Source organism: Alosa sapidissima, chromosome 18, assembly GCF_018492685.1.
Source record: "Alosa sapidissima isolate fAloSap1 chromosome 18, fAloSap1.pri, whole genome shotgun sequence".
NCBI lineage: Eukaryota > Metazoa > Chordata > Actinopteri > Clupeiformes > Clupeidae > Alosa > Alosa sapidissima.
Window position 1 is genome coordinate 19945344 of NC_055974.1, and position 23558 is coordinate 19968901.

General features: G+C 41.2%; 2 protein-coding genes and 1 long non-coding RNA gene across 5 annotated transcripts in view; 2 read left to right on the forward strand and 1 right to left on the reverse strand.

Moving 5' to 3' along the window:
* LOC121689359 (C-type lectin galactose-binding isoform-like) overlaps nucleotides 1-16791 on the reverse strand; it is a 34792-nt gene extending 18001 nt beyond the window's left edge. Inside the window, exon 1 of the mRNA XM_042069093.1 lies at nucleotides 16754-16791. The gene's annotated coding sequence lies outside the window, so the exon portion shown is untranslated. The remainder of the gene's footprint in view (nucleotides 1-16753) is intronic.
* On the forward strand, nucleotides 80-23332 carry msantd1 (Myb/SANT-like DNA-binding domain containing 1). 2 transcript variants are annotated; one of them, XM_042069091.1, is made up of 4 exons: nucleotides 80-341; nucleotides 20932-21196; nucleotides 21525-21809; nucleotides 22570-23332. In XM_042069091.1, exons 1-4 carry the CDS (start codon nucleotides 128-130, stop codon nucleotides 22856-22858), a joined length of 1053 nt encoding a protein of 350 aa, XP_041925025.1. In that variant the 5' UTR covers nucleotides 80-127; the 3' UTR covers nucleotides 22859-23332. The 2 variants fall into 2 exon arrangements, with proteins under 2 accessions (XP_041925025.1, XP_041925026.1); XM_042069092.1 differs by lacking the exon at nucleotides 80-341 and having other exon boundaries at nucleotides 20591-21196.
* Nucleotides 2124-13870, forward strand: LOC121689362. 2 transcript variants are annotated; one of them, XR_006024761.1, is made up of 4 exons: nucleotides 2124-2185; nucleotides 3350-3427; nucleotides 3741-3818; nucleotides 13791-13870. It is a non-coding gene; the product is annotated as an uncharacterized LOC121689362 (long non-coding RNA). The 2 variants fall into 2 exon arrangements; XR_006024762.1 differs by lacking the exon at nucleotides 2124-2185 and adding an exon at nucleotides 2688-2730 and having other exon boundaries at nucleotides 3350-3422.
* Nucleotides 23333-23558: the final 226 nt, after the last annotated feature.

Genomic DNA, 23558 nt, shown 5'->3' on the forward strand with positions numbered 1-23558 from the left:
TTTCGCTCCGATAACGCTCACACCACGAGTCTTGGGCATGCTCAAATCCACCCAGAATTCATTTCTTCCTGATAAAACCGAAGCATTTAAATTTCGAAAATTGGCCATTGTAAGCTCGTTCATAGGGATGGAGTTCGTTAAATATTTTAGAAAGGAAACTGTTAAGTCATACAAGTGTACTATTCCTACAAAACAATTAGATAGTACTAACAAAGTAGAGCAAGAACAACCATGTGGTGACACTGTTTCAGTGAGCAAAGATTCATTTTGGAATCTAAGAAGACACATTTCGCGGAAACATGAGAGTGTGCTACGGGAACACACGCAGATCAAAGAAAAACGTGAGTAGAAGAACGTTGCCAAACTTGTTCGTTGTTGCACTATCTTATTTTGTTCTATGAGTGAAAGAGAAGCGCTCAACTCAGAGCTCAGAGATGTTCTACAATGCCCATCTATGATGCTCATATTTCTGGTATTTTGATTGGTAGAATAGCAGCGCGGTAGAATCTGCCCTTTGCGAGAGACAGCTAGACTACAGTATGGAGCATCATTCATTCATTCATTCGTTCAGCATTCATTCAGCCAGTTAGCTCTGATATGACAAGTATGAGTAGTACAAGATATGGATAGCTGAACCAAAGGTGTTCTTGTTACTGTTCATCATCTATGTTATATATTATTTAACGTTTAACCTATATGTGTATGTATGATCTACAATTTGCAATAATGTGTGTGTTAAAGCAGCAGCTACTGTATTTATCTGTCAGCCACAGCTGACATTATTAGCAGCAGTGATACAACTAACAACTACTACTATGGCGGCATACAATTACATTTAAGTTTCACTCTAGCTACTCAAAGGTAGTTGGAAACTTGTCATTAAATGAAACTACTAAGGGAAAACTGATTACATATAAAACCATAAACCATATATTTTCTGGAAGCATATAGCCTCTAGATGTGATATACTTTAACATGTGTTTAGTCCACCCTCCTAATTATTTTGTTGCCCATGCATAGGCCTAATACAGGTATGGAAACATTTGAGTTTTGCCCTGTGTACTCAACCCTAAAAAACATATATTTTTGGGAAAGATTCTTGAAAGACTTTTTACTAATGTAGTCTTTTAACGAATGCCCCCCACTCAAGCTTTTCTCATAAGACTACAGTCTTTTAAAAATCTTACCCAAATCTTGTGAAAAGGGATATTGAACATATTGTAACCATCATGATTTCGAATTGGTGCAGTTTTCAGCACACAAACTTTCTTTTCATGGAGAGCACTGCTCTATGCTGTTCTATGGTGCTTTCTGCCTCTTAGTTGTGCACGCATGTTTTCGTTTTCATAGAAATCCATGCAAGCCTACAGATTGAGGGCCAAATTCTGAGGCCAAAAACATGTTTTTGAAATAGTTTAACTGTAATAATGCATGCATAACTATCACATTAGTTATATAATCAACATTTAAATACAAAATGTCAAATGAATATGATTCCTAGGTTTTCCTAGGTTTTTTTAATCATCAGTCATGGGTGTGTTTTGGGCATAACATCATTTAAACTATAATTCATTTAAGACATCTGTCATTCCCTTTAACAGCGAGCAGCGCAACTTTAAACAGCGCATCAGTATTTTGATAGTCAGCGGCCCCTTTGAAGGAATCCGCTTGCAAGCGAGACCGTATGGATGCTTTACTTAAACCTAGCAGAGTATAGCCTATACGCATTTGCACTCGTCTATTATTTGAACTCTTTGGAAACTCTTAACTCTTTACGAAACTTAGGAACGCCTTGTTGCGCCATCCCCACAACATTTTATAACGAAAACACTCCCAATGTGGACTTGACATCCCACTAAATTTAAATAAGCTTTTCACCAGTGACCATGCGTTTTAGACTACGATAATACCCAGATAGCAGTAGACTCCGGACAGACGCCTTCAAACTGGCAAATCCGTGTAACTGTCACCTCTGTCTTACTGTCGTGGAGACATTGACCCGGATCAGACACCAGGGGACGGGAAGCACAGTCACAACTGATACGGCCAGCCGTAGTGAAACGGAAGCGCAAATTTTTAGTTCGACGATTTCGTCTTACTGCCTCAGAGCTGAGTTAGACATTAACGGGAGCGGTTGGTGAACACGAGAGCTAGTGAAAAGAAGAGTTCGTTTGATTTGTTTCAGGTAAGCCTATTTGCTTCAACTATATTAGAATGAAATACATTATTTTTGCTTTCATATAATGTTAATGGCTCCTTTTGACGTTTACGCTACTTTAAACTGGTCTTGGACAATTAGCTAACGTTAGCTTTTGGGGTAAGCAAGGGTTAATGAAATGTTCATTTTATCCATGTACAAATTAATTTAGCAACGCTTTTTATCTGAAGCGACTTAATTTGTTCAATTTACTTGTTACTTCAGGGCTAGTCTCCCTTAGAGCAACTTAGGCTGAGATTTTAACTCACAATTTCCAGGCTAGCATGCTAGCCTGATTCCTTAACCGCTACTGCATCCTCTGTAAGCCAGAAAATAATTGAGATGTGTTCTATGTAGTGAGATACGTGTTTGTATGTTAAAATAATATACAGTTTTACATTTATACAGTTAGGCGTGTATCCAAGTATCAAATGAATCATGCCTTCTCCCTCCGCCCCCGTCTCTTCAGCCCCAGGACCGAGGCGTTCAGGTGGCGTGAATTCGGCATGCCCTGTCTGCAATCCTGCCTTTCAGTAAGGTAAGTGTAAGTCTTGTAGCACTGTTTAGCCTATGTTTCTGACATTTAAAACTCAAAAACCAAAATATATTACATAAAGGTGTTATCAGGGATTAAAATTCTTGTTCGTACGACGGACAATCGTCATTTGGAAATTCGAGTCCCCAGTGGTGCTCTCATAATCAAAGATAACGGTCTCTCTAAAAGCTGAATGTGGAACGCTGGACACGTGCTCCACTCTAGAATCTTTCGCCCTCAGCGTGCGCCATCCTGACTACATAGCGGTAGGGAGCATTTTCAAAACTCGTGGTAATCGTGGTTGAGAATACTGAAGCAGCAGCAATGGAAAACACACTTTACAGAGTTACAATCTAGTTATAACATAAACAGTGACAGATTCTTTGTAGTGCTGCAGCGATTAGTCGACTTATTCGACGTAATCCACCATGAAAATGTACAGATTTTACCGTATAGACCGGTTTCAGGTCCCTAACAATGGAACGAATTGGGATGTTGGCGAGTTATCTATGTTGTGAGATACGTGTTTGTATGTTAAAATAATGATTTTATACTGTTAGATGGGTATCCAAGTATCGAATGAATCATGCCTTCTCCCTCCTCCCCCGTCTCTTCAGCCCCAGGACCGAGGCGTTGAGGTGGCGTGACTGGCGTGAATTCGGCGTGCCCTGTCTGCAATCCTGCCTTTCAGTAAGGTAAGTGTAAGTCTTGTAGCACTGTTTAGCCTATGTTTCTGACATTTAAAACTCAAAAACCAAAAAATATTACATAAAGGTGTTATCAGGGATTAGAGTTAAGACAGCTGAAATCATAGGCGCCATCTTTAAGACAAGTTCGATCATTGTAAAACTTTCTATTACGTCTGCCAATGGAACGAATTGGGATGTTGGCGAGTTATCTATGTTTTGAGATACGTGTTTGTACGTGAAAATAATGATTTTATACTGTTAGACGGGTATCCAAGTATCGAATGAATCATGCCTTCTCCCTCCTCCCCCGTCTCTTCAGCCCCAGGACCGAGGCGTTGAGGTGGCGTGACTGGCGTGAATTCGGCGTGCCCTGTCTGCAATCCTGCCTTTCAGTAAGGTAAGTAAGTCTTGTAGCACTGTTTAGCCTATGTTTCTGACATTTAAAACTCAAAAAACAAAATATATTACATGGTAAGCTGTTTTAACATTTAAATGCATTATGCATAGAAGCAATAAGATATTGATATTAAATTGAGTATAACAGTTCAATTTCACGTTCAAATTTGTCTCATCAATTAAGCTTATAAAAAAAAAGAATGGGCTATATTCACGGAAGGCTGTTCAGGTACCTCTCATTTGTTTCTAGTGGAGCTAGGTGTGTTTGAATATTGTTAATGTAGTGTCTGAACAGACCTGCTTGGTTCTCTCCCTGGTCTCTGTTGTTTGTGTGATAGTAGCCTACCGTGTATATAAACAGTCACCAGGTTCTAATGCCCTGTACCCAGAAACCTACCCATTAAATTAACCTGAGAATTTCCTGTTTACCACTAGGGTCACACAAGTTGGTAGTCTGAATAATAGGCAGAGACGTGAGATTACAATACAAAAATATAACAATTTATTTATTTAAGACAGGATCAATGTACATGCACTTCAATAACAGAGCAACACCATGTAACGCTAAATCGTCAGGATCAATGTTGACACTAGATTGGGCTTACCGTAGAGGGCAGATGTCAAAGCCTCTGAGGCGAAATCTGTGATTCAAACCACACTGCAAATCAAAATGAAAAGGTGACTTATCTAAACTAATTAACACAGCACACACAATAAGGGATAAACACCACCAGAGGAGAATAAACCCTCCAACATGCGCCCAATGCAGCCCCCAGCAGGAGAGACAAGCAACATACACAGGGAAAGCCCACTTGACAGTACATGCAGTATAAAACAAACAAAAACAAATGAGTACAAATAAGACAAAACAAAATACAGAGCAAAGCACAGAGCATCAATAGAGCAGCAAGCAAACCAAACTCCCAAACATGCACACTCATGCAACAAACACGCACGTCCGCACTAAACAGGCCCAAGCAGATAGCCACCACCAGGTTAGCTAGCAATCATGCATCAGAGACGCAGCGATGGAAGGCCACAGAGAGAAGCGGAAGGCGCTCCACACAGCAAACCCCAAACAGGAACAAAACAGCAAGGCAGTCACCACATTAGGATACCATACAGATCCTATAAGGAGTACAGAGTCATTACTCTAACGTTATGCTTAATTTAGGTAAATCGAGGTAAATAAAGCTAAAACCTACCGTGCAACAGCTAACGTCAGATGTAGGGAGCCCGGACAGCGCAACACTTGTGATGTTGCTGTAATTAACAGATAACGTAAACGAGTGGCCTAGCTATGCGATAACGTTTGCACACAGCAAGCAAGCCCACGCGGGCCCCTTTAAGTCTCACTTTGGGCTGGCGCAGGGGGCCCTAGTGGGCTGTCCACAGTGGGCCCGTGAGGACTTGCTCATCGGCAAAGCGCTGGCCCCGCAGTACTGGCCCCGCACGGGCAGCCCTCACTTAGCCCTAATAGCCCTAACAAGGCCCGCACAGGCCCCTAATGGGCTGCCCTCGTCTAGCCGTAAGCCCTCTCTAGGCCCACACTCAAAAGTGTGGGCCCTGTAATGGCCCTGTATGGGCAGCCCACATTGCCCTCTCTAGGCCCACACAGGGCCCGCGCTCTAGAGTGATGGGCAGCCCTCATTGCCCTCTTTAGGCCCATACAGGGCCCGCACTCAGCATTGTTATTGTTTTTATCAAAAATAGATGCACTAAAGCAAAGTCAGCTATTTGGGCTTAACAAAACCAATCCCTATCAAAATGCATTGGGAGATATCCAAAAGTCCAGATAGGCTGGTCATACTGACTAAAAAAATATATTGTGTGAATCCTTGTTTAAATCTGAATTGAACAATGTCAAACCTAACCGCACATCGCTGAAATAAAGCTAAAAAATACATTATTTAAAATAGCTATTTGCTCACTACGCCTGCGCCAACATTTGCGGCATGGCTATCACCATGGTGATGGAGGTAGTAAACAAAAAGCTGTCAGTCATACAGCTTCTAACGATGCGATTGGCTATTTTCACGGCAAGGCAGGACTACCAGTTTCTCTACTCCACCATCTTTGAGTTACGAACGGCCGTAATGCATTCCTATGGGACTTCTTAAGTGATGGGTCTCCTCCTATATAAGTGTTTCTGACTTGGTCAGTGAAGTAAGTGTTGTGTACAGTAGCCCTTGTGCCAAAAAAAACCTACTACTGTCCATCAAACTACATGAGGTGCATGCTTTATCTAAAGAGTTAGAGTCAGAGGGCTCTAGGCAGATGAAAGCAGTGTGCATCAGGAGGAAAAGCAGATGGCCAATCCAAAGTGATGTGTGAGGTTTTGATGACGAGCACATGGTTTATTTTCATCTTCATTTTTTTCTTTATCTCTCTCTTCTTCCCCCTCCATTTTTGTATTTTATTTATTTTAAAGTGTATTCATTTATTTTATTTGTATTATTTTTACTTAAATTTTACTTCATTTTATTACTTTATTTCTACTACATTTTATCTTTGAGTTGCCTTTATCTTTGTTAAGCACATTGAACTGCCTCTGTGTATGAAATGCGCTATATAAATAAACTTACCTTACCTAATTGTTTAAAAAGAAAGTTACAATAGTCCAGAATTCAAAGAAATCTAAGTTTATTGTGTTAATATACACACTATACTTCTAAACCTTCAATATTAAAATCACTTGAGACAAGCATTAGCTATAAAATATAAATACATAAATAAATAAATATGAAACCTTCAATATTAAATCACTTTAACGGTCATGAAATATATAAATAAATAAATAACAAAAGGTACAAATAACATTTGTTCCCCCCAAGCAATAACAAATAACAAATACAGTTCTAACTGAAGAAAAGGTCAGTAAGCATTGGACACATCAATATTTTTTTTCGATAGATAGATAGATATAGATAGATAGATATAGATAGATAGATAGATATACTTTAATTATCCCACAGGGAAATTGAGTTGTTTCAGCAGCCTTAAAGGTCTCATCTCATCGTTTTTTCATTAATTTTGCAGTGGTCTGTAGTATTGATGAATGCCCTGTGAGCCGGTTTTGGTGAAAAAAATGCTGTCCTGCGTCTGTTTCATGCTGTTCTAGTTTGGTGGGGAAGGTGGGCGGGGAGGAACGACTGGATTTCGCCTCTAGTCATGAATATTAATGACATGCTAATGAATTCACCTCTGATTGGCTAACAGTACTGTGACGCTTCCTCCAGTGCGTCCTCATCCGATTCTGCCTGTGCTATGCTCCATATTCAACTTTACAGTGCTAAAACCTGGCTAAAACTCGAGTCAAAACTGTTGCACAAAATGTCTTCGGAGATACAACTTCATGTGTTTGATCCTAGTATTCGAGTAGGAAGAAGAACTGCTTCCTGATCGTTTCTCTGTGAACGTTGGTTTAATAGAATGGTAACAATTGCCTGTCAGCTTAAAATTTCTCCTAAAAGAGGTAAACGTTTGTGACAATCGTCATCTTGCTTTCAAGTAATAAACAGTTGGAAACGTTTTAAAATAAAGACCTATTTCTTTACACAGTCAAAAGTCTTTGCAATCTTCCTAGTAGATATTTTACTTCACAACACAGGTAAGCACCCTAAATGCAGTTCAGCCACTGACCTAGCCTGCTAATGCTATCGGAATAGCTAGATAGTTATGGTTTGAATTCCATGCTACTATCATTGAAAGACCACTTGGTCATAGCCCAATATATAGATAGATCTAAATGCAAACACGCCTACCTAGCTATATTTTGCTGGAATTGTACCAGAATGCCTACAGAAGCAGAGAATGTGTGCTGTAAGACTTCTCCGGTAATGAGAACTATGGCTTTGATAGCCTGACATTGGCAGAGGTTAGCCTACTCAAGTTGTTTTCTGTCACGTATGACAGAAAAAGTAGCCTACTATAGGAATCTTATAGTATTTTGGGACTAAATATTACAGTAATCTTATAGGAATACTATAGTATTTGGACATACTATAGGTACTATAAGACTACTATAGAAAAACTATAGCGGTTACAGGATATTATAGAGTTATTAGTAGTACTTCTACAGTATGTCCCAATTATTCCTATAAGATTACTATAATATTTTGTCCCAAATACTATAAGATTCCTATACTACTTTTTCGTAAGGGGATTGGTCATGTGGTTATAAAAATGGGCAACACCAGTACCCCTGTTGTCTGTATGACCCTGTACCCAGGATTAGAACCAGTCTGCCTTAGCATAATGTACTCCCTTCAAAATGCACTAAACATTCGACTATGACAACTATGGCCCTCTGTGAGACTGAAGATATGAAAGGTAAGATAAACCTTTAGCTTAAAAGGGACAAAAACTGATGAAACTCCTAAAACAAATATACAAAACAGGTCAATTGTCTATAAACAACTTTATTATATTTACATACAGCAGTGGTACTCAAAGTGTGGTCCGCAAGTTCTCTCAAGTGTTCCACAAGTAGATGTGGTAAAATATAATAGATGAGTTGTTTGCAATATTGAACCAACTTGTATGTAAATCCAAACAGTTCTGCAACACTGATGTAACCTATGCCAGTTTAAATCATACGAATCCTCTGACACCATAAGCAAGGTGCAAAGACAATAAGCAAGGTGGTTCAGTAAGAAGGCCTATTGTGTAATATACTGTTGAAGTAGGTCTACTGTTTTTTTTTTTTTTTGCTAGGTGGTCCGTGAAACACTGACAAATAGTAATATTGCAGTCTATTAAAATAATGCAAACACAAAACAAGAACATCCAAACTATGCACAGAATTAACAATGTCCTCTTTTTGCCAGATGATGCAGACATCATCGTCATATGTTTCAGACATAGTGCTGGGATTATTTAGGGAAAAAGGTCTGAGTTGTTGTTTTGGCTTGTATTGTCCTGGGGATCCGAAGGGACAACACACAAAACACATCCGTTGGCTGTGATGATTTTATTACATTGCTCTTTGATTGCGCTGGGCCATAGGTGGAGCCATCAGGTGTTATTGTGGAGATGTCGCTTTCATCCTCCTCCTCCTCTTGATCAACCCGAGGTCTTCTAGCTGGCCTTGGATGAACAGGCTTGATGGCAGTAGAGGTAGCAGGCCCCCATGCCCATGGTGTATCCGAAGTGCTTGTATCAATACTCATACTTTTCATGAAGTATTCTGTTTGGGTACCTAAAGTAAATAAATGTGTATTACTGTCAAGTTACAAGATACTAACAGTACACAGGACATTCACTATCTCACAAAACTGTACTGGCACAATGGAAACAAAAATATTTTAGTGACTGTGGTAAGGTGTATGATGTACTAAGTAGCACACCCACAAGAAGACATTCGGTAATATCAATTCTATCTGTTATGCAATTCATGGGTTTCATCAGGTCCATTTACACAGGTGTATTAATCAAGCACCATGCAGTCTGCATTCATAATCGAGGTGCTTGATTTTATACACCTGTGGAAAGTGACCTGAAGAAACCCATGAATTGACTTCCCAAAACATTGACGAGCACATAAGAACCTGTATTAGACTACTAGAAAAAGACTTCTAGAAACGAACTAGCGCAACAATAAAAGTTAGATCACAAACCTTTGCTTCTAACGTGATGACCTAATGTAGGCTAGAAAGCTGTGTAGCCTGACATGAGGATGTGCTCTGGAAGACATACAAAACACTAAGTAAACAGCAAGTAATCAAACAAAACATCATTGTATGTCAATGTAATAATGGCAAGAAGACATAAATTAGACTGAAGTGTAAATACCTGAGCTCTAGTGATAGCAACTTAGCCTAATAGTGCAGGGGTATTGTGTTTTTGATTTTCCCTGTTTAGACTAGAACAATACCCGTACTTAGTTGAGCATAAAATATTGTTGCTAATATTATTATTTGTGGTTTAACGCTTAGGTTAGAAGATTATAGGTTCAACAAGCTAAATCTCTGGGTAGTGTGGTCAGTTTCTTATGAGTGTAGCTACACCAGGCACGTAACTGAAGCATTCCGTTCGCGTTATGTACTGCAACAATTAGCTTCCAATAGGTCTAATCAATGGAAGTTGCTACACCTGGCGTGTTAGTGGCCTGTAGGCTACGTTCGGGAAAATAGACCATTCCTCTAATGGATTTTACTAGAGCCCTTCCTATTAGGCATTCTCTGATTTTACACGTCGCGAACAGAACACTTCAGTTACGTGCCTGGTGTAGCTTCCTGTAATATAGGCTAGCCTAAGCCTAGCTTGTACCCTTTTCATGCATGCTAACGTGAAGAATATGAACATGCTATTTTGTAACAGACGTTAGGTGGAAAAGTTTGTTTGTACTTACAGCCTGTGAGCTGGTGGTCGATCGTCATGACGGTACAGAACCAGGTTTTCAGAACATCGATGCAAAACCACTTTCTAAGGCAGTGAGTGTTGTCGAAATGATTGGAACACAGAACTAATGTTGCACTACTTCGGTGGTGGTGTTCCAACGATAAATCCAAACCATTTCTTCCTCAACTCATGTTTCTAAGGCAAGACATGCAACATTGATGTGTTATTGCCAGAAATAAAACAGGCACGATTTTTTTTCTGCCATGTTGGCAACTTGCTGTTAGCTCCTACTAGCTGCAGAGAGACAATCCCCTAGCCGCAAAATCTTCCAGTCTTCCTGTAGGCGGTCACAAGCCAAGGTGGGCGAGGCCATGAATCAGTTTCCCTTCGGCGTCATTGGGAAGGGCTCTTTCTGATTCGCTTGTTTTTCCGTGTATTTTCTTTCATTGGCTAATGCGGGCAATGGGGGTAGAAGATCATTTTCACGTGCAGCATGCATATGCAACTTGGAGTGAGCTATAGTATTTCGAAAGTAACAAGTATTAAACGGTTTGTCAGTGAATGTGACCTTTAAGAACATACAGCAAGCACACATATAGTCCACATACATAAACAAAAAAATACTTTCACCCACAAGACATAGCATGTGGTAGCTGTCAAGGTACCATACACATCCAAGTACCAAAGTGTAACTGCCTAGGTATTTCTGATTACACTGTTGACATGAAATGTTGACAAGACATTTGTCAGGCGCGCAAATTACCCATTACTATGACTTTTGATAAACATTGAAATGAAAGAACCTGTTGTTATTGCCCTTTTCTGTGGGTGTATGTGACACCCCTGCTAGAGCATTTGTGAAGAACCAGACTTGCCCTCTGATGGGTCTTCGCCTATGGGTTTAGGATTCGCTAATTCCAATTACAGGGCCTCGAAAGAGGCCTGTATTGTTATTTTTCGTCACTACCTCACCGTGTCAGGCGCGCAAATTACCCATTACTATGATTTTTGATAAACATTGAAATGAAAGAACCTGTTGTTATTGCCCTTTTTGTATGTGACACCCCTGCTAGAGCATTTGTGAAGAACATAAAGGCTCACAATGCATATCATGGATGTGATAAGTGTTGCCAGCCAGGTTTTTATTTCAACCACAGAATGACATACCCGGTAGATGATTTTGTGTTACGGACTGACTCATCATTTTTAGAGTCCATCATGATGGTGTTCCTGATCGACCACATGGCTTTTCTGGTCTAGATGTTGGCATGGTTACGAGATTTCCTTTAGATTGCATGCATGTTGCATGCGTTATAAGAAAGTGTTTGGCTGAGAAGTCCCCTGAAATGTCGCTTTCATCAGCGGCTTTACATTGCGCCTCTCCCTGGTCTCGGTTGTTTTCATGGAGCGCAACACATGCTCTGTTCGAGTGTTAGCTGCAGTTCATGAACTTTTTCTTACGTCTATTTAAGAACTCAAGTTTACAGTTATGGCCCACTTTGACTTTTGATAAACATTCAAATGAAAGAACCTGTTGTTGGATGTTGGTTTGTTTGGACCACTAAAAAGGCCAATGACAACAGGTGACAACAGGTTCTTTCATTTGAACGTTGTAAACTTGAGCTCTTAAACAACGGCAAGTATCACATGGCTTTTCTGGTCTAGATGTTGGCATAGTTGTAAGATTTCTTTAGATTAAATGCATTGTTGCATGTTTAAGTGTTATAAGAAAGCTGTTAAACGTTTGGCTGAGAGGTCCTCTGAAATGTGGCTTCACACGACCTAGTTCCTAGAGTTTTGGTAAGGGTTTAAAGTATTGAGTACATCAGCTAATGTCTGTTGCTGGAACTCAATGTAGTATTGTGTATTCTCACTGGATTTGGATGTTAAAATTGTTTGGGTTTTTTTTTGCTTAAATTGATAGAAAAGGGATAGAAATAGACATTCCACTTCGTCTTCAAATTTGTACCCTCCATTTTCACATTTTTATGACATAATTTAAGCAGAGCTTAATTTACAGTATAGGCCCACTACAAGGACCTAAACCATGCTGGATTTGGATATAATTTGGGGGGCGAAGCTGCGAGGACCTCATTGTGTTTCTACGTTTTCCTATTATTATTATTATATGCAATGGGAGTCTATGGCAGCCCATAGAATCGTATGGTAAAAAGTTGGGAAATTTGGCACACTGATTGGGGACAGTCCCATGATTCATGTCACCAAGTTTCATGTCGGCAACTCGAACCCTCTAGCGCCACCAACAGACCAAAGTTGGACGTGCGTTCATGCACGTAACTTTTGACCTGTTGGTCCGATTTTCAAAAGTCAGGTATTGTTGGAATCCTTGGACCAAGCCGAGTTCAACACACCCTATGACGTCATTTTCCGCCATGATGGATTTTCCGCCATTTTGGATTTCATCAAAAACACTTAAAATGTATCAGGGGTCACATACTTTCTCTGATTCCCACCAAATTTGACACAGATCATCTTCAGACCAAGCCTCACAAAAGTTATCACTTTTTGTCTTCGGAAGTATTACCGTTCGCCCGTAAAAGCCAATCAAAATTTGCGGCGAAGCCGCCAAACAGGAAGTGAGCTCATATCTCAGCAAACCTTGCATGTATCAAAACCAAACTTGGTACATTGACTCATGACCCCATCAGGAGGACCTTTGACCTCTAGGGGGCGCTGTAATTCACAAACATGCCTTTTGGCCTGTAGCTGCTGCTGTGCTTAGAATTAAATTGTACTAGTGGTGTCTGGTAATACTGTGAAAGGTCCTTAGGTCAACTAAGGGCAACTTGTCACATCAATATAATTTATTCGGCCGCCATATTTGATTTGATCAAAAACACCAACAATTTCGCACAGGTCACAAATTTCATCTGATCTTCACCAAAATTGGCACAGACCATCTTCAGACCATGTCTTATCACTTCATTTATTTCTGTAACAATTGATAGAAGCGTTCGCCCGTCACATCCAATCGAAATTTGTGGCGAAGCCGCCAAACAGGAAGTGAGCTCATATCTCAGCAATCGTTGCATGTATCAAAACCAAACTTGGTACATGGACTCATGACCCCATCAGGTGAACGCCGAAGAAATTTTGTGACCTTTGACCTCTAGGGTCACTGCAATTAGCAAAAATGCATTTTGCCTTGTAACTTTTGACGTACTAGACGTGAAACTTGCTTTGACAGCTTATGGCCATACGTCTGATTGCAGCATTGAGCTAACAGCATTTCGTTGCCATGGTTACTCCGGCCTATCTGCTTGGCCCCCCTCATTGCTGCTTGCAGCTATATTTTTCTTTTTTTTTGCTTAAATTGTTTGAACAGGAATAGAAATAGACATTCCACTTTGTCTTCTAATTTGTACCCTCCATTTTCACATTTTTCAAATGTTCTTGTTCCAAGACTAAGACTTGTCATCTTTCTCAAACAAGATTTTTACATTTCCAATCTAGTGGAAGCATTACACACTGCATCACAAATCATTCATTCTCAAATTCAACTCAACTCAAATCATTAACTATCTTGATAATGTTGAGTCATGTCATTTTTGTACAGGAAGCATTAGCCAAGGATTGTCATGTGTGCTGATTGCCTTTTTTGTCTCAACAGGGGCAGTAAGGACAAGATCCACCCACCACCCAGTGCATGCTACATATGTGTGTAATAAATTGAGAGGGAAAGTGTGTGTGATAAATGAAATTTAATAATTAGTACAAGGTTTTGATTTTTAGATAAATTATCAACATCTTGGAATAAATTAACACTTAATATACACGATCAAACTACTGGCTACTGAGTTCAACTAGGGGTATTGGATGTTACTGTTTAAAAAGCTTTATTAGTAATCCTTTATTTGACAATCTTAACTTGAAATTCTGAACAAATACTGTAACTCCTTGATTTGTGACTGACTATATAGTACAAATGGGTGCCAGACGTAAAATGAGCTGGTCTGCATTTGGCCCAAATAAGGGCCGGAATCGCCACTATTGAACACTCATCTGGTCCTGATCTGGCCCAGATCATTATGATAAAGTGCACATTTGGCCCAAATAAGGGCCGCAATCGCTACTATCGAACACTCATCTGGTCCGAATCTGGCCCAGATCATGAAGATAATTTGCACATTTGGCCCGGATCCGCAAATAAAAAACACATCCGGTTCAGAGCCGTCCCAGAGCTGGGCCAGATCATGAAAACGGATGCGGAACGGTAATGGCCCGTTGTGCCAAAAGACACGGGTCCGTTTTGCGGATCTGGCCCAAATCTGAAGGTGGATCTGGGCCGGATCCGGGCCAAATACATTTTGCTATCTGGGTAGGGCCCTATATGTTTTGGAGGTATTTACACTTGTGGACTGAAAATGTCTCCAGATTTTGTCTCTAGTCTAGCTAACATCATTAGCATTCATTATAGCGGGAGCTAGCAGGCTAATACCAGGGGTTCGATGGACAAGGTTTACAAAATCACAAAATGCAAGACAACAAAATAGCAGAAAAACAATGACACCTGCAATTTCACAAACATACCATAGCCTACAGTATGCGGTTGTCTCCTTCCCCCAATTCCTGTGGAGAATTAAAACAAATGCTAAATAATCCAATGCTAATCGTAAATGCTAATTCCAATTTCATAACATAGCATAACATTCCATAGTATAACACAAGAAAGGTAGGTAAGGTTAGCTGCAGCCACAGGATATTCACAGGCTTATGTAAGGCTACACCCAGTGGTTAAATTGGGATTTGGCAGGTGGAGGAACCCTGAAATCCAGTGTCGGTGCAGTGACTCACCGTTGGACAACATATTGAGTATCGTTGTGTGGCAATGCTTTTTTGGACAAAAACTGCTAGCTTCTTGGTCACCTCTTTCAGTCAAAATAGCCCCCATATTGATTTGTACCAGGGGTATCACTAGACCCACAACTGCACTGGGGCCCAACCCCCCCTAGGGGGCTGGTGCACTTTGAAAAGAAATTCAGAGGTTAGATTTGCTTCTATGGATGGAAATATTTGTGCTGTAGCCAAAACTGTTTTGCATACACAGGTGAAATATGTAGTTATGATGATGATAGCCTACAGCAATAAGTAAGTTTACAACCACAAAGCATATTTGCTGAGTTTCACAGTTCAGAAATGGTCAAAAATAGTGTTTTTGCACTCCATGCACTCGAGAACTCCCGCGAACAGCTGCGCCTCGGAGTGGAAGTCGAGCGTGTTGACAACTGAGCTAAAATCCCCGGGTTGCTCGCTAAAAAAAAGCAACCAAAATGGGGCAGCTAACTCATAGACGGCAGTTCAGGGTTTGTGCCCTTACATTTTACACACTGACGAAGGCCATAAGGCCGAAACGTTTACTTACCCCTGTTGCTACTGAAAATAAATCGGCGGGGAAAAAAATAATTTTTGGAGTGCGACCAATCTTTGATTTTCTGTTAGTTTCCTGGATCACGCTAACCTGACTCTCGCCAGATGAATTTCGTTCCGCTTAGCTCCGCCTAGCTTCACTCACATCCATCTGGGACCTCTTCCGTTGAGAGTGATTTCTGCACCAGATTTTATGGTAGAGCCAATCAGGACGCAGGGCGGGAGTTTCATAGATGTGACATAGCGTAGAAGCGACTGTGAGACTGTTATCAGCGTCACGGGTTGGCTTCGATGTGAGTGGTTGAAGTAGCATGTCAATAGATGACGGACAAGTGGCTTATCCAATCATATGCAAGCATTTTTTGATTAGGCCTAGCCTTCTGAAGCAACACTTCAATGGATTGATCCCAGATGGATGAGTGGAGCTAGGCGGAACGAAATTCATCTGGTGAGAGTCAGGTTAGGATCACGCACCGACAGAAAACAAACGGGAGAGTGCGGTGTTTACATTTTGTAAAACGTAGCGTGATATAGGCACTATTAATTCAAAACTTGAGAGCTTGTGAACTTGTGAGCTTGAAACTGCTGAGCTTGTGTAAGCTATGATTTAGTTTGACCAGTCCTAACTGTAGTAAACAATGTCTAAACCAGGGACGTCACTAGGATTGAAAGACAATCCTGCGTTGTAGGTAATTTGTGTGCATAGAGCCCGCAAAAAAAAAATTCACCACACCTTAAAAGGGCTTCAATTAATTGATATTAACAGGGACACCATGCCATTAGTTTTCACTATCACAATATTGCTGATTATATTGCTAATTATAACAACTGATATTGTAGGCCTAGCTTGCAGTGGCAGGGGGGGGGGTAGCTGTCATCACCCCACATGTCATGAACTGTTGTGAAGTTAGGGATTAGGGAATTCAATTAATAGTACCCACTGTAAAAAATCACATTAGTCCACATTAGGCCTATAGGCTATGTTCAGTGTAATTGTACTACTAAGGTCTTTGGTCATTGTAAGGGCCATCTATTATGCTAGGCTATCGGAACTTCCCCTATTACCGTCGGTCCCGTATTTCCACCGTCTTGCGTGTATGTGTCACTTAATATCAATTTCTATACAAACCAAGACAGTCGACTCCTAAAGAAACGCAACCACCCACACCATAGGTGTATCTAAATTAGCCAAAAATGACATTTTACCGTGACTCAAAGAGCTGTAGACAGTGTTGTAAGGCTGCGTGTACACAACCGCTTGGAGCTCCAGTGGAATTTTAATTTCACGACGAGAATTCTCGGTCTAACCGTTCATGTGCCGTTGAAACGGTGTAAATGGGCGACCCATCAGGCCAGCACTATAACTCCGAGCGTGGTAAATAAAATCGGATATTTCAGGCAGTAAATGCTCCCGTTAACAAAAAAAACACAGATTTACATAGGCAGTGTTGCAGAACTGTTTGGATTTACATACAAGTTGGTTTAAAATGGCAAACAACTCATCTATATTATGTTTTACCACGTCTACTCGCAGACCACTTGGGATAGCTTGTTACAGTCGTGAATTAATTTGCTGAATAAGTTAACAAAGTAACCAGCGATAGTTGCAACACGTGGAATCAAGAGGAAAGAACTAAGACCCAGGGACATGTCAATAATCCAGTGAAAGGTAACAAAGAGATTTATTTTCAACTAAAGGATATCTGCTAAGTCAATGCTACTGACAGCTCAGAGAAAGGCTGACATTGCTTCTTCTACGGTGTAAAGTAGGTAGTGATAACCTTTTCACAACAGCAACATCTCTGTTCAGGAGAATATTGCAACTAGTGTCGCGAGAGGTGAGTGGTGGGGCTGCAGTTGGTCTGGAGTGGGGGAGGGGTGTAAGTGTTTCCCTCTCAAACCTGCAGTAGAAATGGCATTCAGGTCATCAGCAAGGCCATTATTAGCATCAGCAGGGGGGGCCTGGTCTCTTATAGCTGGTGATGTCTTGAGCGCCTCTCCACAGTGCTGCAGAGTCGTTAGCTGAAAACCGGTTTTTCATGTTTTCAGAGAAGCTTTCTTTTAGCTGCTCTGATCTTTTTGTGTTTCTGAGTGTTTTGAGTCCTGTCTCCATTGATGTAGGACTCCTCCTTGGCCTAATGGAGTTGACTCAGTCTTGCAGTAATCCATGGTTTATTGTTGTTGAAGATGCGGAAAGTCTTTGTTGGCACACACACTCCTTCACAAAAACTAATGTAGGATGTCACAGTGTCAGTATGTTTGTCCAGGTCACCTGTGGCTTCTTCAAAAACACTCCAGTCTGTACAGTCAAAACAGTCCTGCAGCTCCTCCTTCGCTTCATTTGTCCACTTCTTCTCTGTTCTGATTGCAGGCTTTGCAGATTTTAATTTAAAAGTAGGTACGTATGTAAAATCATAGTTATAAAAGTGGTGGATGACAGTAGGGTAAAGATATGAGATATATTATGAATAGAGCATGAATGAACGGCCAAGTGTTGTTTGTGGTTTGGACTGTTCAATAACACCATGCTGCTGTTCAATATATAGGCCTATACTTACTAGAGGGTTAGATAGTAGGGGTGGGCGATATATATCGTCTGCGATAATATCGTGATTGTTGTTTTAACGATGTGCAAATTGACATTATCGAGTATTTAAATTACTTATGGGGAAAAAACACTCGAAATCACGCACTGAAGACTCATACATTCCCAGGAGGTAGGCTATGCGGGAGAAGTGCAGCAGAGCAAGTGTCACGTGATCACTAGTGGGTCACAACTGTTGTCCCACGCAGCCTAATGTTTAATTTGTGCAGCAAGAGTAGCCTACTTGGGATTTTATGCGGCTACTTCTGTTCAAGTAGCATTGATGAGACAGTCACGTTTTTTCCTACACGGTATTATATGTAGAGAAAACATTAGCCTTTGAGTATTTTAATAGTCAGTTGTAAACAAATAACTATTCTCATGTAACTCTTTTGTAAATGGACTGAAGTTCGCTCTAAATATCTATGTTTACCGATTATGCTAACCGTTAGCATCTCTTTGGGATTTCTCATTTACATTAGCCATAAGCTAACACATTAGTTTCTATTCTGTAACTTGGAATTCTTGCCTACGTGATTGCTCTAAAACAAAACATAGAAGGAAATAACTGAGATGTAGGCTACTCTGTTGGTCTGCTCTTAGTTTTACATTGAATCCTATGTAAAGGTTTGAAAGGAACTTCAGCTTCAGACTTTCTCTTGGGAAACTGTTAGGCCTATTCATCTTCTCTAATGTAGCTGGCTAGACCATGTCATTGCCACACACACAAGTGGGGGCAGAATTGGAAATGTGTCAGAGTGACAATGCATTGGTTGATTTGGTTAAAAAGTCACAGGTAGGTTATTGGTTATTATTGTAATGATGCTATTCATAAATAATGAGCTGTAAAGTAACTCAGACTTTAACAAAAACAAATTTTTAAAGGATATCGACTAATTATCGTTATCGTCAAAATCACAAAAAATATCGAGATATTATTTTTTGTCCATATCGCCCACCCCTAATAGATAGACAGGGAAGAGGTGAAGGGCACAACAAAATATAAATAATATTTTAATAATAAATAATAATAATAATAAATAATAATAACCCATCTTTGTGTAGGCTAATTATAAAATAATATAAATGTGACCTTTTACACCAGTACTGACGGTGTGGCCTGCACACACCATAAGAAATGTATTCTACAGTCAATGGCACACACATACTGGTCAGGCAGTGACAGATTGGTTTGCTCTAGAGCACTGACTGGGAGAAGACAGATGGACAGAGGGATATTAACATGCTTCATACCAAGATTCAACTTGAGAGATAGTGGGGTGGGGGAGGTGGGTAGGGGGGCGTCTCACACCCACACACACACACACATGCATGCATAGTGTCATTTCTACAATGAGCTTGCGTTTGGGAGGGTAGGAGTGGAGGGGTAGACATTAGGAGAGGAGAGAAGGAGGAGTGGGGGGAGTGGGTCTGTCTCCAACAGCGACAGGGCTTTGGGGATGGAGGACTTCTCTCTGTCTGGGTGTGTGTGGGGGGGGGGGGCATCCAGTATCCATGTTGCCATCCAGTAGCTTACAGTATCTGACAAACAGACAGACAGAGAGATAGATACTTTATTTAACTCAAAGGAAATGTTGGCATCCAGTAGTGAAGAAGTAAACACACATGCAGGACATTACAAAAATAGTGATGAGATAACAGCTGTGACATGATAGTCTAGAATTCCAAAAGGGAGCCGACACTATAAAAACAAATTATTATTATTATTATTATTATTATTATCATTATCATTAAAAATATGTATTAACAACAATGAGATAATACAGAGCCTTCCTTGAATATCCAACCTCACACAGGCTTCAGGAATTGTAATGGCATAGACAATATAGGCTAATTCTGGGTTGTTCAATGTAACTAGGTTTGAGTTGATGGAGGAGACTACATCAAGGCAGAAGAAATTGTGTCTAGCTGCATGCTACGTACACTTGCTTGGCCATCGAGCGCCTTGTCTGTCTCCAAAAGAAAATAACTCAAATTGAGAGCTCTGCCCCACCCCCCCCTCCTTTACTGCTCCAGACTCCAGTATTGCTCCTCGGCTTATTCAGCCTCTAAGTTGATTAGCTGTTATAATTCTAGTGAGATGTTCATTTCCGCTCTGTGTGTAGCTACAAACCTAAAAGCTTTTAAATTGGTCTGGGACAGACATGTGGGCTACAAATAGCTCATTTTGTCGTTGGAAACGGCGGAGTGTTTCTCTCTCTCTCTCTCTCTCTCTTTCTCTTTCTCTCTCTTTCTCTTTAGTCTCTCAGACTAGCTCCCAAAGGGATCATATTTCAGAGCACTGCTTCCTGGCTCCCCCCCTCCCCCGGCTTTCTCCACTGGCCCACTTTATTGACTTTCAGCTAAAAGCTTTTTGTTGGAGTTCGGGAGAGCGTGGGGGAGGGGCGAGTGATTGGCTCAGCCACTCGGAGAGCGGGGGAGGACCCAGTCAACCCGTTACCCGGGCAACCTGACATCAGAGTGACGGCACTTCCCGTTTTAAAATCTTTTAGACCGGATCCATCCAGCTGCATGCCCCATTTTGAGGCCTCTTAACTGAGAGCTCAGAGAGGAGAGGCTGAGATCTCTCTGTTACTCACTCTCTTTCTCTTATGCATGCACACACACACACATAGATATTTCTGCTTTTTTGCAGCAGAGTACTAGATGCAGTGGAAAAGGCTTCCATAGTAAAGTGCACTTCAGTGTAAAAAGCCACTTTTCTATGTTTAAAGAGAGAGAGAGAGAGAGAGAGATAGAGAGACTTACAAGTAGCAAGTAAGCAGTGTCGCTCTCTTAGGTTTCAGAATGGCCTCTGACGATGGTGTGAGCTACATCGTGCCCGGAGGTTTTGGAGAAAAGCACCGGCGGGCCAGGAACTGGACCGACTCGGAGATGAAGGCCCTGATCTACGTCTGGGAGGAGTTCTACGGCGCGCTCAAGGGCTCCAAGAGGAACGCCAAGATCTACGAAAAGATGGGCAACCGACTCTACGAGATCACAGGGGAACACAGGCACCGCGAGGAGATCAAGATGAAGATTACAAACATGTCTTTCCAATACAGGTAAGGACGAAAAGCATGAGGTCAGTCATGCAGAGTATTGTATCTGTATCTGGACACGGGGTCTGTCCATAAGCATCAAGCCACCTGGCTGTGTGTTTTTTTTATCAAATGTTTTTGTTATTGTTTATTGTAATTCTAAGGCCTATGCTTACTTCTAGATCTCCTATTGCACAAGCTTTAATGTTACTCCTCATTTTTAAGTCACTTTGGTTAAAAGTGTCAAATAAATGAATTGATGTAATGTAAATGTGTAAATATGTCAAGTATTTGAATCTCATCTCTAACCTTTATACCTTAGAGGTGACAAATAGTAATTGTTGTTGCGTAGGAAACTGAAGCATACGACCAATGGCGTAGGCTCATCAGACTGGCCCTACTACAAGATGATTGAGAGGATCTTATCAAAACCCCCTGGCTGTGGGAAAGACGAACCGCTAGACCCCCATCAGGCTGGACCGTCCTCCGAGAACCCAGAGGTGTCTGTGCCTGTGCCGGGAGCCTCACCTGTGCACGGTTTCATCCCTGAGTACACAGGCTCTTCCGACGAGAAGGACCTCATAGACGACGAGGAGCTGTCTGACAGCTCTATGAGCTTGCACTCAGCAGATTCCAGGTAAGGAGGCATCCAATCGGATGTCATGTTCTTTTTAACCTAGATAGATAGATAGATAGATACTTTATTGATCCCCAAGGGGAAATTGAAGCTGTCATTAACCTGTGACTCTTCCAGTTTATTCTTAAGCAGTGAATCGCCCAATCAGTGGTCGCTATGAGAACAGAGGTCAAAGTAAGGACAGACAATGTTTAATTTTTAATGTAAATGCACGCTTTAAACTAGTCTTCTAATTGTTGGATTTGTTCTTACACCTTTTAAAGTATATGTTACATCTTCTAGATGCTAATTATTTAAAGGTGAACTGTTCCCACAAACCCTTTCTTTTCAGTAACATAAACAGCTGTCATGTACACAGTACAACTTCAATCAAGTACAAGAATAAAGCCCTCATTGGACACGTACCCTCTAAAACTGAGTCTGTCATAATGACCCCATTTAGGACATCAATGACATAAATTAACTGTAAAGTAAACAGAGAGGTCCTCTCCAAAAAGTCTCTAGTTAGGGATGCTCCGGCCCCGTGAATGCATACGTGAATGTAGATTAATTTTTATGTAAACGTATACATTCACATAGAATTGAGTTGAATAGATTTGCCCCATGTCATCCATACCAAATTGTCTCTGATACCTGTATTACCTGATCCATTTATCTGAGTCAGTATCGGATCGATGCATTCCGATGCCTCTAATGCAATATTGAGTGGTCATCTCTCTCACCTAACCGCACACTCTGCTTCGGCCCGCCCCCCTTCCAGGAGCCATACGTTCCCGGCGAAACGGAGACGCGTGCCGCAGCCATCGCCCTCTCCCTCGCTGCGGAAGAGGAAGGTACGTGTGCTGGAGGCCATGTTGCAGGAGCAGCGGAAGATGCGGCGCGCCATGGAGGAGACGTGCCGCGAGGTGCGCCGCGTGGTGCAGCAGCAGAACCTGCTGCAGGTGCAGAGCCAGCAGCTGCAGGAGCGCATGATGAACCTGCTGGAGAAGATGGTGTGGCCCCGAGAGGCGCTGCCGGCCCCATCACCGGCTGCGGGCCTGAAGAGCTGATAAGCCGCACTGGGGGACAGAAGTACGGAGGCCTGGGAGGGACATGTAGAGCGTTACACAAGGCTTCTCTTTTATTGTGTACATATACCCTTCATGTTGACAGGGCGTCATACTTGCATCTTTTCAGTGATCGCAGCTAAGCCAAAAACTGGGGACATTTCACTCCATACATTTGTTCTGCCTCACGTTTGTTCCTTCACTTAAGGAGCTAAAGACCTAAATAATGTCAGACCATTTAATTAGGAAATGTTATTCCTGGAGAAGTAAGACTGCATGGTATATCCGTGATTTGGAGGAGGACTGTTCCATGGAATTTCTCATTGTTTCACTAATGTAATGTTCACTAATGTATGTTAAAACACAATGATACACTGCTCCACTGCAATTACATTAGCAAAACAAAAATCTATGTTTCTTTCTGTGGCATGCCAAAGCTATTTGTTCTCAAATTATTTCTGTTGGCTGGAAGGTAGATTAAGATGCCTTTATTACACACATATAGGATAAATTGCTTAGGCTGTCCCTTACCACTAGGCCTATATTTTACATTATCTGTTAACAGACTATTTGTTATAAAAATTCTTTCTAAAACGCTCGTGATAAAATCATTCTAGAAAGACCAGATACACTTAGTGTGCTTCTTAAGACTGAAGGTGACCTTTTTGACATCTTTTGAGAGGTTTTAAGCTTAAATCCATAA

What these genes read in the sequence shown, in the direction of transcription:
- msantd1 (XM_042069091.1), top strand. Translation starts at nt 128, where the DNA reads ATGGAGTTCGTTAAATATTTTAGAAAGGAAACTGTTAAGTCATACAAG. An exon ending in AACATGTCTTTCCAATACAG is followed by an intron (nt 21,197 to 21,524) that starts GTAAGGACGAAA and finishes GTTGTTGCGTAG; the next exon opens with GAAACTGAAGCATACGACCA. An exon ending in TTGCACTCAGCAGATTCCAG is followed by an intron (nt 21,810 to 22,569) that starts GTAAGGAGGCAT and finishes CCCCCCTTCCAG; the next exon opens with GAGCCATACGTTCCCGGCGA.